We start from the raw sequence: 13,909 nt of genomic DNA, 5'->3' as shown, positions 1-13,909 counted from the left end.
CACTCAGTAGAGGCAAGTCCAAGCCCCTCCTCCTGCCTCAAGGCTCTGCAAGGGCATTTTCTTTCTTATGTCAGGTGTGCTGGGTCCATTTTACATTTTTCTTGCCTCAACAATGAAATAGCTGTTTTTCGAGAGGCCCTAGGCACATCTTGATAATGGATGCAAAAGATGTGTATTCTCATTTCTGGCTAAAATCCAGACTCTTGTGATTTGGTTAGCATAAAAACGATTCTCTAGTATTTGATCACCTTTACAATTCCGCAGGATTGAGTACAGATTCTGGATTAATATGCTTTAGTATCATTTGCTGGGATGCTCAATTTGAAGATGCTGATTTCTGGTGTAACATATGGTTCTGCCACCTAAGAGTCCATAATAAATCCATGGGTTTCAGTGGAGAGTTCATGTCTGGAATGGTTCCAGATGGCTAATTCCAAAATAAAAGCTCATCACAGGTTTTAAAAAGACTTGAGGACACTTTCCTGTAACCCTTTCCCTTTGAATGGAAAAGATGCCCCCACCTAAATACTTCGGATTCCCAATCACCAGCCTAACCATAGAAGTTCACTGATGAAGAAAATTTGGCCATCAACTTTATTCAGTGCATTTCTGTGGACTGGTAAAAAGCCCAGTGAATAGAAGATGAGATCCATCCACGACTCCTTGTATCTCAGCGGCTCCCTACTTCTCCTAGCTCCCAGTCCAGTCTTTAGGAGGGCCTTATTTTCACTGACACACTTGAAGAACACTTCTCAAACTATTTTACCTTAAAGCTGAGAAAAGAACAGAGACAAACTTGTAAAAATACATCTTTTAATAAACACGAGGCAGTACACCACACCCACTGAGGATTTTACCTTGTGGTTTACAGCACGTACTATCCATCATAGGGCATATATACAAGCAGAGTGAATTTATTCTTTTCTGAAGCTGGATGACACAAACCCAGTGTACCATCTCACATTTGAGGTTGTGTGCCAAGCTGGCTCCTTAGGCCTTTAAAATTAACAGCTTTTAAACAACAAAAGAAGTTATCCACCCCATCTCAATAATAGCCCCAAGAGTGCTCTGGTGACTCAGAAGGATTGTAAATGCATGCTTTCCTTTGATGGCTTTAAAAAATAGCTATTTATGCCGAATCTGGAACACTAAAAGGATAATATAGAAACAGCTGTTTCTCTTCCTGAGTGGATTCATAATAAATACCAATTGGAGGCCAGATGAAGATGCCAAAAGACTCTCATAAGCAAGCTTAACGTTTGTAGTTACAACTCGGTGAGCCGCAAACTGTTTAGTATTCTCATTGCTGAGTCTGCTTGCCTGCTTTCTTTTTCTCTTTTTAATTTTTTTGAGACAGGGTCTCACTGTGTAGCTCAGACTATCTTCGAACTTGCTATGGAGACCAGGATGTCCAGAGAGATGCACCTGTCCCTGCCTCCTGAGTACTGAGATTAACATCAAAAGCCACCATGCCTGGCCCTACTTTTAACTCTATTTATACTAAGACCAAGGGATGGTGGAATTCTTGATCCTTTTGAACAAAAGTTTAGTGAGAGAAAAACTAAGATTAACTAACAAAGGAGAAAAACTACTATCAATCTCAAAATTCCAGCTGCCACTGTCCTGGAATGATCAACACTCAGCTCTATCTATGAATGAGAGGAACGAGAGGTGAAAACAATTAGAAGCTATAATTTAAAAACCATAGATGTGCATGCTTTGTACTGACAGCATTTAAAAATTATACAATCGGATTTACTTGCCTACATAAAGTAGTGTTGGACTTATCTCTACAGAAATACTCGGATTTGCAAAAGAGGCATCATGAACTGTTTTTCATAAAATCAGCCGCTTGTAAAAATCTATAACTATAATATACCACAATCCTTACAAACATAATGCTAGTGGATAGAAATTATACCAATTAATGAGCAGCTCAAACCCCTAGGAGTTAAGACCCAACAACTCTCAATGTCCAAGTATTACTTTAGTATTAAAATGGTTTCGTCCATTTGATATCACATCAGGAGACATTTTTAAAACTTGTCTCTCTTTAATGTATCATCTTAATTTCAGAGGTAGAAAGGGTACAATTTAATCTCTCTACTATCTTGCCCATTCTCATTATCTGAAACTGTTATTACAGCTTGGAAGCTATGAGAGGAGACCTAACTTAAGTAGATTTCTAGCGTCCAGGATAGTAGTGCTGGTGTGCCATAGGCTGTCTGTGCCAGGGGACATGGCTCAGCTGAAATATGTTCCTGGATCAATGCTTGAGAAGTTCAACAGCTGCCAGTAAAGACAAGCTTTTTGCTGGTTGTCAGTTATAAGTTTGATCTGTATAAGATCAAAATTTCTACACAGCTGTAGCTACATCTTCCTTTTTGTGTATCCTCTAAAGTACTTACTCAAGTGTTAGGCAGAGCTAAACGCTAATGCACAAGTAGCCAGTGATGAAGCTGAAACTGAACAGTCAAGCTACGACCATTTACATCATGCATTACTGAAATAGTAGCCACCAACTGAATCTTTTATGCTGTCACTGAGAACAGGCTCCTGTACCCTACCACTTAGGTCTAAAAGGCAAGCGTTTGGCTTCGACAACCTTTTACTCATTTGTCTTAGCCACTCGCTTGTACAGGGCATGAGTACTACCTGATTGATGGGTATTTGGAAAGGGTTTCTTGCTTCAGATGAAGCCACAATCTGTCACTTGGCACATTTTAACTCCAACAATATAATCAGTAACTGACAATTATGGTGAGCTAGATGTACTTGGGCATGCCTGTAATCAGGGCTCAGGATGCAGACAGGAGAATGGTGAGAAGTTTGAGGGCAGCCTGGTCTACAGAGTGAATTCTAGGCCAGCTAGGGATACATAGCAAGAGCCCGTCTGAAAACCAAAAAGGCAGCTAAATGTTCCATATTTAAATATTGGCCTTACCCTGACATTTAAAATGCATTTTACTTTTCACTGAAATGAGGTAGAAGATAGTAGTAATCTTCAGTGTACTGACGCCTACTCAATTAGTCCCGAGAGAACAAAATTATACCCGCAAGCTGGCAGAGCTCTGGAAACAAACTGCAATTTTTATCTGACTGAAATTCCTTGCATTGAAACTGCTCTTTTCAGTTTAAGTCATCAGAGACAATAAAGGATCTGAAAAATCGGTAAGGATTAAGCACAACAGCACTGTTCCTTACCATGCTGCTTTCATGGCCTCACCTGCTATCACAGGTCCTTTCATGAACTTGATCAGACATCAACAAGGAGGCTAAAGACCCTTCTAGTATCAGAGGAAGATAAAAGGAATGTTTCACATTATAAGAATGTAATATATACCTCATGAAATCTAGCAGCATTTCATTCCACTAAGATAGACAAATTTGGCTCCACTGACTAGAACAATGGAAAAATGTATACAGGTCCAAAAAGGCTCTTCACGCAGGGGACTGTGAGGCTACGACACGTACTTTCAACAATTAATCATATCTCTGTTAAGTGCTATGTGAAACTACTGGAATGTCGATTTCAATGGCGGAGAGGGCGGGAACGTGATGAATAGGGCTGTGAGTAAGTGTGCATACTGGGAGGATGAGAGTACAGTGGCTGCCAGAAAGGAGAAGACAGCGACTTGCATGCACAGTACCAAATGAACAGAAGAAGAGCAGTCATAAACAGGCCCCCTGAGCTAGCAACAGTGACGAACACTGCGTAGTCAAAGGCAAAGACCGGCTCAAACTTCCTGTTGAGATGAGTGTTATAAAAGATGGCCCAGATGGATGGAGAGAGGCTCACAGTGCCTGCCAGGAAAAAGAGGAGTCCAGCCACCAGATGGCAGCCTGCACTATTGACCAGACACTTGGCCAGTTTGATGTTAGGCACCGACGACTTGAAGGCTGTGTTACACATTCCAATCAGGCAGAGGAGCAAGGCACCCATCGCGATCAGGATGCTGAGCGGCAGGGCGAACTGGAGGACACGCAAATCCAGCTGGTCAACTGATAAGTACCAAGTACGGTCGTACATCAGGCAGTCACTGCTCCCATCGTACCGGGCACACTTCACCCACAGGCCTGTGTAAATAGTCAGGTTCTTCTCGTTCTTGTTGAACGTGATCAGCCGCAGCTTCCTCCAGTTGGGAAGCAGAGTCCCCGCGAAGAGGCCAGCCACAGAGGCAATGCCACACAAGAAAGAGAGGACGGTGGCTGCGTGGACATCCCGGCAGCCCATGGCAGGTAGGCTGGAGCAGGAAGGTCAGACTAGGGGTGACATACAGAGGGCAGATCAGGCACAGCAGGAAAGCACAGCTGGAGCTGCCACTAACTGGCAGCACATTTCCTGATGAAATGACAGTGCAGAGGGCACTTCTGCAGAGCTTGCTGGCTCACGCCTATAATCCTAGCACTCCTGACCCAAGAGGACTACAGGAAGTCTGAGGCCAGCCTGGTCTCTACAGTGAGTCCTAAACTAGACCCCACCCCACCCTACCCTCCCAAAAGAAAGAAAAAAAAAAGACCATCCCATGCTGTGGGATGGTCTGTATGTCAAGTGTGTTGCTGATTGGTCAATAAATAAATCACTGATTGGCCAGTGGCCAGGCAGGAAGTATAGGCGGGACAAGGAGGAGAATAAAGCTGGGAAGTGGAAGGCTGAGTCAGAGTCACTGCCAGCCGCCACCAGGACAAACAGCATGTGAAGATGCCGGTAAGCCACGAACCACGTGGCAAGGTATAGATTTGTAGAAGTGGGTTAATTTAAGTTATAAGAACAGTTAGCAAGAAGCCTGCCACGGCCATACAGTTTGTAAGCAATATAAGTCTCTGTGTTTACTTGGTTGGGTCTGAGCGGCTGTGGGACTGGCAGGTGAGAGAGATTTGTCCTGACTGTGGGCCAGGCAGGAAAACTCTAGCTACATGGAAACTTCTGTTTCCTCCCTGCACAACATGAAAACACATCAACATGTATATAGGTCAGGTGCACACATGCTCCGCCATCACTGTGTCACACACAACGAGAATTTTTGGCCATCATTTTTCTTCATCATTAACTAGAGTAACATCACACCTAAATTTTCTTGGTTGTTAATATTCATTCAACATACATATATGGAACAATATGCATATCAGGTGTACAATGAAAAAGCAGACCTTAAGCACAAATAACTCAAATTATAGCAAGGGCTAGAGCACTCAATAACTAATAGCTGGCCACTAACGCTACAATTTGAGCACAAGTGCTCCAGCAAATGTAAAGTGAGACTCAAGCAGCAGGTGAGGAAGTGGTCTGCAGAGGGGTGGAGAAAGCATGGCAGCACAGTAGGATGTTCAGAGCTGACTCTGGGCCCGACTGACAGACCGACTTTCCTCTTCTGCAAAATGGGTGAGAAAGCAGTCTCTACCCCCCGGGTTCTCCCCCAGGGAGCCAATGTGTTCATGTGATGTCAAGTCTTAGAAAACACTGACACACTGTGTGAAGTCACTGTCAGGGCTCATGAGCTCAGTGACTGCCTTTGTGACTGACCAGTGAGTGCTCAGTAATGGGTACGCTAGAGTGGTTTAAGCAACATTTCCTGAATGAAAGCTAGATGAGGAAAAAGCAAACTCACCTCACTGCTATAATTTTGGCACACCAGGAAATCCTTAGAAGTGAAATGGACTCATGTCTGGGGAAATCAGACAAAGGGAAGAAGAGAACAAAAGCCCTAGCGTTTCTGCTAACCTACCTTCTGGATGATTCAATTTGATCCAAGTGCTTTTCAGGGAAATCTCTAGCACTTGGTGGTTATAAAGCTATTCATGTTTGTGGAAGATAAATGCGGACTCTGAAGTAGAAGACCTATCTCTGCTAATGCTATTGTAATCGAAACAACAGCAAGGCCTTTCTTCTCAAGTTAGAAGACTGTATTCTTTTCTCATGTATGGTTAACTATATAAACCAGTACCTGACTCAGAATTAATTTTTTTTTGAGAGTTTGCAACGCACCTCAAAGCATTACTCAACCATATTTCCCACCATGTGCAACAGAGCAGACAACTTTCAGAGCTACATTTACTTTTGTTGTTCAAAGCAGGGTGAAGGGGCAAAGTTGAGAATAACTTTTATTTCTGCTACAGTATCATGATGTTCACAGAATCCATCATCTTTTCCAGAAACAAATATTCTCTACCGAGATAACACAGAAACATTCCCAGGAAGTCAGGATCAGAAAGATAACCATGACAAAATGCTAAGAAACTAGGTTAGGACACGTTTCAGCAAGCAAGTACAATGTTCTTCAGAAAAGAATGCTATGTGCATATGTTATACAGCCATATAAATTAAGAACAGTTTTACTAGCAAAAAATCTATGCCTGTGTATTCAAATAATAATACACCATTAGGTGTATAATATGAAATTAGAGCTTGGCCATAAATGACCTTGAATTAGATGTTCTAAGTAAGGGTAGTTCTAAATTTTCCCATACTTATTAGCTACTACTTGTTATGCTGCCTTCTATCAATATAAAAAGTTGTTGTAAGTGTTCCAGAAAATTTTCAGAATAAAATGACAAAGAATAAACACTTTGGTCCTTTGGTGCAGGTTTGAGAATGCTTGCATTAGGAATGCTTAACGAAGCCAAGCTCCAGAATTCAGTTCCAGTTGTCTTCTGACCTGTTTCCCCTATGAATGATGAGTTTAAGCATAGTGCCTGGCATACAAATCATTCTAGCGTTATATGAATGAGTAGTGGGCCCTGTACCAAGACCATACAAAGTAGTTCACAAATGTGGGCTAGACGAAGAAATGGCCATGACTAAGAAGTCACTCATTCCACAAGATTTGTAGTGTAGATCACTGGTCTAGTGTGCTAAGAAAAACATGCTGTTCCATGCAAACTCAAAATACTGATGGTCAATCAATTGTATAATTACTATGTATTAAGTGATCATTGTTATATATTAAGCAACATAAGCCAGTAAACCATTTATTAAAAAGTTATTGCTCTGGGTTAAAGACTGAGCAATTACAAGGTTATTCCTTTTCTTTTAAAGCTTAAAGACTCCTTCAGCTAATCCTCTCAAACTCTTAACTCAATCACAGCTGCATTCTTGCTTTTAGAGATGGGAACAAATACTTACAATTTTCAAGTAATTAGTATCTCTCCAAACAGTGTCTTGTACCACTGATTCCTGCAACCCAAAGGCAATAAGGAAGAGTATCAGTATATACAGCTTTATTATTAATACTTTCCTGTAATCCTTAGCCTACAGACAAACAATATTAATGAACATTGGAAGACTAACATTTATTTCAGTACTAAGTGTATTTAACTACACCGTGCTTCAAGTTAATATAAGTTCTGCATCAGTTCTCTGAATCTGCTATGATGATACACCAAAGACTAGCAGTTTCATACAGTCAACAAAGACACCATGAAATGTGCTTCAGAAGAAGAACATTAGTAATCTCAAATCTCCAGGTTCCTTACAACTTCCTTTGGTCATTTCACTTTTTATCCCGTCATTAACTCTACATATCTGTAATTTGATGTCTCATTCCACTTGGAGATAACATTTTGTAGGGTGATGGGGAAAGGATGTATTTAGTTGTCAAACTGCTGTCTTCCAGACTAGGACTTGTTCAGACTTGAGAGGGTAAAAAGGCTTCTACTCTTGTGCTTTGTCAACCAGCTCTATACCAGAATATTTTCTGAGATCCCATTTCCTGAACTGAGCCTCAAACCTCCCCACAGCGTGTGCCGTCGAGCTTGTACCCAATCACAGCTTCTTTATGCGCTTTACGTGCTCTCACCTTGCACACCTCACTGTCTGTAATCACTCTCACCTTGCACACCTCACTGTCTGTAATCACTCTCACCTTGCACACCTCACTGTCCGTGTAATCACTCTCACCTTGCACACCTCACTGTGTAACCACTCTCACCTTGCACACCTCACTGTCTGTAATCACTCTCACCTTGCACACCTCACTGTCCGTGTAACCACTCTCACCTTGCACACCTCACTGTCCATGTAATCACTCTCACCCTGCACACCTGTCAGTCTGTGTAACCACTCTCAACTTGCACACCTCACTGTCCATGTAATCACTCTCACCTTGCACACCTCACTGTCTGTAATCACTCTCACCTTACACACCTCACTGTCCGTGTAATCACTCTCACCTTACACACCTCACTGTCCATGTAATCACTCTCACCTTGCACACCTCACTGTCTGTGTAATCACTCTCACCTTGCACATCTCACTGTCCGTGTAATCACTCTCACCTTGCACACCTCACTGTGTAACCACTCTCACCTTGCACACCTCACTGTCTGTAATCACTCTCACCTTGCACACCTCACTGTCCGTGTAACCACTCTCACCTTGCACACCTCACTGTCCATGTAATCACTCTCACCCTGCACACCTGTCAGTCTGTGTAACCACTCTCACCTTGCACACCTCACTGTCCATGTAATCACTCTCACCTTGCACACCTCACTGTCTGTAATCACTCTCACCTTACACACCTCACTGTCCGTGTAATCACTCTCACCTTACACACCTCACTGTCCGTGTAATCACTCTCACCTTGTACACCTCACTGTCTGTGTAATCACTCTCACCTTGCACACCTCACTGTCCGTGTAATCACTCTCACCTTGCACACCTCACTGTCCGTGTAATCACTCTCACCTTGCATACCTCACTGTCCGTGTAACCACTCTCACCTTGCACACCTGTCTGTCTGTATAATCACTCTCACCTTGCACACCTCACTGTCTGTGTAATCACTCTCACCTTGTACACCTCACTGTCCGTGTAACCACTCTCACCTTGCATACCTGTCTGTCTGTATAATCACTCTCACCTTGCACACCTCACTGTCTGTGTAATCACTCTCACCTTGCACACCTCACTGTCTGTGTAATCACTCTCACCTTGCACACCTCACTGTCCGTGTAACCACTCTCACCTTGCACACCTGTCTGTCTGTGTAATCACTCTCACCTTGCATACCTCACTGTCCGTGTAACCACTCTCACCTTGCACACCTGTCTGTCTGTGTAATCACTCTCACCTTGCACAACTCACTGTCTGTGTAATCACTCTCACCTTGCACACCTCACTGTCTGTGTAATCACTCTCACCTTGCACACCTGTATGTCTGTGTAATCACTCTCACCATGCACACCTGTCTGTCTGTGTAATCACTCTCACCATGCACACCTGTCTGTCTGTGTAATCACTCTCACCTTGCACACCTCACTGTGTAATCACTGTTTCCGCTTAACTTTCCAAATTCTCCACTTCTTAATTTAATTAAGAGCTTGGCCGCACGGTAATCTTCCAAACTTCTAAGATTTATTTTCAGTTTATGTGTATGAATGCTTTGCCTGCACGTATGTCTATGCCCACATGCACACCGTGTCTGAGAAGGCCAGAAGAGTGTCGGATCCTCTGAAACTGGAATTACAGATGGTTGTGAGCTGGCACGTGGGTGCTGGGAACCAAACCAGGCCCTCTGCAAGAGCAGCACATTCTCTAAACTGCTAAGCCAGCTCTCCAACCCTCTAACAACTTTCGGAGTCCCACCTTGTTCGTCGTTTAACTGGTATCTAGTCACCTTGCTGGGGAGACCTACCTAACCCTCCTCCTTTCTGTTCAACAGCCTTCCCCCATCCTTGGCTGCATGATGTGAACAGCACTGTTTTACTTTTTCTTTGGTAGCAGTGCGAATGCTTACACTTCCTTGTTTACATACTGTTCTTTCCCAACAGACTGATCTCGGGCCAGAGATCCTTGCTTTGTGCATTGTGTTTACTACTGGCGCACAGGAGGAACTTGCTGAGAAGGAATAAATACATAGCTGTCTATACATATCTAGCTGAGATACAGAGAAAATTATAAATCTGCTTCAGTGTAAGTTCCACTCATTTCATTTGGGATAAGTCACCACATCCTGTTCTCGGAAGCACTCAGGCTGTTTCTAGATTGAGTGCTTGTTTTCTGCTCCTTAGTGGCCTAAGGTCTCTCTACTTTTGAAAGATGAAAAACAAAAACAGAAACACTTATCTAGCAATGATGACAGAATTTTAGTTCTGGAGTGGTTACTGACCAAATCAAATGCTCTGTTCCAGGACAGCCACTTCACATCTGTCACCTGTGCCAGAATGACTTTCAGGGAAGAACATTTGGTACACAAATGCTATCCATGATATCATTTTGAACAAAAGATATTTTAAATGATATTTCCTCTGGCTTTGAAGAGAGTTCAAAGAAGGCTGATGCAGAAACAGTGGCTAAGAGCTTTAGGAACTCACAAACCCATTATAATTTTTTCAGGGACAATTCCAAGGAATCACTTCAAAAGAACATATGTCTCATAGCCACTAAATTAATTCTTGCTGTTAATACCTGCCATCCCTTCTATCTATAAGTTGGGTTTTCTTGGAAACCGCAATCATTAGTCACTGTCCCACAAGGGTTCTATGCTGTTATTTTGTTGAAGAAGAAAAGCACTGCTCCTGACCGAGACAGAAGAAAGGGAAACATTCTACAAGCCAAGGACACACTTACCCTTTAGTGTACCTGATCCTCCAAAATCAGCTTATCAATCTTAGATGAAACAGCTGCACACAAAGAAGAGAAAATCTGGGCCTACGGGAACAGGAAGTGCTCCAAATCACTACAGTGTTTCTCTGAAAACTCTATTTTAATTCATACAGAAGTAGAAAAAAATCAGTAATCATCTTAACTTAATAAAATGGTACATCAAAAGAGGCAGGCAGTAAGTTATTCAAAGAGAGTGTAAGGTTGGAGGTGTAGCTCAGTGCTAGAATGCTCGCCCATCATGTAGAAGGTCCCGGGTTCAATCACCAGCACCACTGACAAGCAAACAAAAACACAAATACACTGGCCATCTATCCTTACACTCACTGTTAGATGTGAGCCTCGAAAGAAAAATAACTACTACTTTGTGATTCGAAAGTTCAGGATAATTAAGGCTAAAAATAAAAATCACTTTACTGGGTTAGAAATCTATGAAAAAAATTAATGGATTTATTTTTTTCAGGATCCAATTCATGGCTATCATGAAATAACAAGAACCATGAACACACTATACAGTTGTCTTGAAATTTTAAAAAAAATGCATTGTTTTCTAAAATGTTTTTAAAAACGGTACTCACAATAAAACCAGACAAAACTGATCTATGTTGTTCACCCTAAAATTTGCTACCAGAATGTTCTTTTTAGTTTATGCCATATGCTATCACCCTTGGCTCAACCTGCCAATTCAGGATGTTTTCCTATCTCTAAACAGGAGTGACTTCCTCTTTAAATACTATGTAACTCAAACAGGTAGGATGAGTGAAAACTCATAAACGCCTGCGAGCTTCCTGGATTGAGGCGTTTATCACTGGTCCCATTACAGTAATTATGCAGGAGGTGGCCCGTGTGCTGATTTCGGTCAAGGTTCCCCACCTCCCATCTATGATTCCTGAACTGTTACCAAGCAAGCTTGCTTCACAATCAGAAGGGCTCACTTACAATCATAACACCATTAGGGCCCCTGGGTGACCTTCTCCAGTGAGGTCACCTAGTGTGGCAGTGTTCCAGCCAGAGCACAGCGGTGCGGGGTGGGGGAGGAGGATGGGGGGCAGCTCGGCCCGCCCGCCCGCGCCCGCCCGCGCCGGGGCCGCGTCCTCGGGAGAACCCGAGCGGCCGAGCCGGGAAAGGGGCGGCTGCGCACAGCCAATGGGACGAGCCCGCCGCCCGCTCCCGCGAGCCCACCCCTGCCCGCTGCGTGGGGACCGCCGGCAGCAGGTCGTCGTTACACAACCGGCCGCGTCAGCTGGCTGGTTCGAAAATAGCAACTTGCAGCTCGCGCCTCACACCCCCGCCCACCCGCTCGCAGCCCGCAGCTTCCCCGGCAAGGCGGCCCCACATTTCCATACTCCTCTGGGGGAATGAAAATGTCTTAACGCTTTACCAAATACCTCCTCAGCCAGTTTCCACATCCGCACATGTGGGCAAACGCTGAAAATGCCGACTCGCCGCCACTTCGCCGTTTCACAGAACACCCTCAACTACTTGCAAAAGACTCCGAAACGGGAGCGTTCCCGACCACACCTACCGACTCCTCACGGCCCGAGCATCCCGCTCGCCCACTCGGAGCAGCCTCTCGCGTCGTCTCCCTCCGCGGCCGCGGAAGTGCGTCCCGGCGAAGCCGCCCCAGTGGCTTCAGGGAGCCAGTCAGGCTCTCCCCGGGCCCTGCTCAGGAATACCTTGCCTGCGCGGAACTACAGTTCCCAGCATCCACCGGGCCGAGGGCCACAGGCCACCTCCTCCTTCCGGGTCCCGCCTCCCTCGCTTCCTCTTGCACCGTTAAGGCCAGGTTTAGGAATTGGCTTAAAATGCGGTCAGGCTGGCCTCGAACTCGTGATCCTCCTGCCTCCGCCTCCTTCAGCAAATCCTACCGGCGTGCGCCACCACAACCGGCAGTGGTGGCGCACGCCTTTAATCCCAGCACTCGGGAGGCAGAGCCAGGCGGATCTCTGTGAGTTCGAGGCCAGCCTGGTCTCCAAAGCGAGTTCCAGGAAAGGCGCAAAGCTACACAGAGAAACCCTGTCTCGAAAAACCAAAAAAAAAAAAAAAAAATGCGGTCAGGCACACGCATGGGAAACGAAATCGAGAATCGTTTGAGTACTCAATCCAATGTCCATTAGATGCAAAAGAATAACCACACAGGTTTCCAAGAGGCCCTTTGCATGTTACCTCCTGTGGTTATCTAACAATGGGCAAACGATAATTACCTCAGCAGTTTACTACGTAAAACTAGTTATTAGGTATTTAATCTAACTTGACTCTTCTCCACATCAACTATCCTATCTCGTCTTCTCTTAAATGTGAGTCCTGTGCAGGTAAATATTTCAAAGGATTCCTACACAGTATTTATCCGACTGCTTAAAAAAAAGATTGAAGAGATGTGATGCCTACGACTTCCAAATGATCCCACACACGCACAAATGGAGAAACAGAAACTGGTCAATGTTGACAGCTTTTAAAAAATTACTTATAATCGCCGGGCGGTGGTGGCGCATGCCTTTAATCCCAGCACTTGGGAGGCAGAGCCAGGTGGATCTCTGTGAGTTCGAGGCCAGCCTGGACTACCAAGCGAGTTCCAGGAGAGGCGCAAAGCTACACAGAGAAACCCTGTCTCGAAAAACCAAAAAAAAAAAAAAAAAAAAATTACTTATAATCTTTTCAGACATTCTGATTATATTCTTCCCCCTCCTCCAACTCTTCCCAGATCCTCCCCACCTCCTTACCTACCCAACTTCATGTTATTTCTCAAAAACAAAACCTGTGAGAATCAAAACAAAACCCCCAATAAAACCAAACCAAATCCTGACGAAAAGCACATAAAAACCATGGTGTCTTGTTTTGTGTTAGCCAACTATTCTTGTGGTTGCTGTCATGTGGAGAAAACTGACCTCCTCTCCCAGCAGATACCAACTGCAAAGAGCCTCTAGGTTAGGGAACAACGTTTGATTCTAAGCAAGTACAGGAATGTTTCTTATACTAGCCATTTAAATGTTCTTTAACTTCTCAGTTGCAATTTCTCAAAAAGGATGGGAAATCATCATAGTTGACACAACTGTAAAAGATCTCACCCATGTCTGTTCTACTCTGCCCTGGTGTGACCTTGGACCAATAGACCTGTGGTACCTTAAGGTCTCCATCTGTAGAACAGTGTGTTTACACCAGGAAATCAGGAGAATTAAATTAATTTAATCCTCATATGCAATACATAGAAAAGTACAACAGTATCTGACACACAAGGACTTGGCTATTAAGTTTCCATTTTGTGTTGCTATAGTAACAACTGGCCTGTAACTCAAAGAGGAGAAAATC

General features: G+C 43.9%; 1 protein-coding gene across 3 annotated transcripts; it reads right to left on the bottom strand.

The window, feature by feature from the left end:
- Positions 1–796: 796 nt before the first annotated feature.
- Positions 797–12,290, bottom strand: Cldn12 (claudin 12). 3 transcript variants are annotated; one of them, XM_052719947.1, is made up of 5 exons: positions 12,129–12,290; positions 10,571–10,651; positions 7,124–7,174; positions 5,610–5,666; positions 797–4,263 (listed from the first exon to the last, which is right to left on the bottom strand). In XM_052719947.1, exon 5 carries the CDS (start codon positions 4,232–4,234, stop codon positions 3,533–3,535), a length of 702 nt encoding a protein of 233 aa, XP_052575907.1. In that variant the 5' UTR covers positions 4,235–4,263; positions 5,610–5,666; positions 7,124–7,174; positions 10,571–10,651; positions 12,129–12,290; the 3' UTR covers positions 797–3,532. The 3 variants fall into 3 exon arrangements, with proteins under 3 accessions (XP_052575907.1, XP_052575906.1, XP_052575905.1); XM_052719946.1 differs by having other exon boundaries at positions 5,610–7,174; XM_052719945.1 differs by lacking the exon at positions 5,610–5,666 and having other exon boundaries at positions 12,129–12,289.
- Between the last annotated feature and the right edge of the window lie 1,619 nt (positions 12,291–13,909).

Source organism: Peromyscus californicus, unplaced genomic scaffold (assembly GCF_007827085.1).
Source record: "Peromyscus californicus insignis strain IS unplaced genomic scaffold, ASM782708v3 Scaffold_6__1_contigs__length_162567912, whole genome shotgun sequence".
Classification (NCBI taxonomy): domain Eukaryota; kingdom Metazoa; phylum Chordata; class Mammalia; order Rodentia; family Cricetidae; genus Peromyscus; species Peromyscus californicus.
The sequence above is the reverse complement of the archived record's forward strand: the minus strand, read 5'-3'. Positions and strand labels throughout refer to the sequence as shown.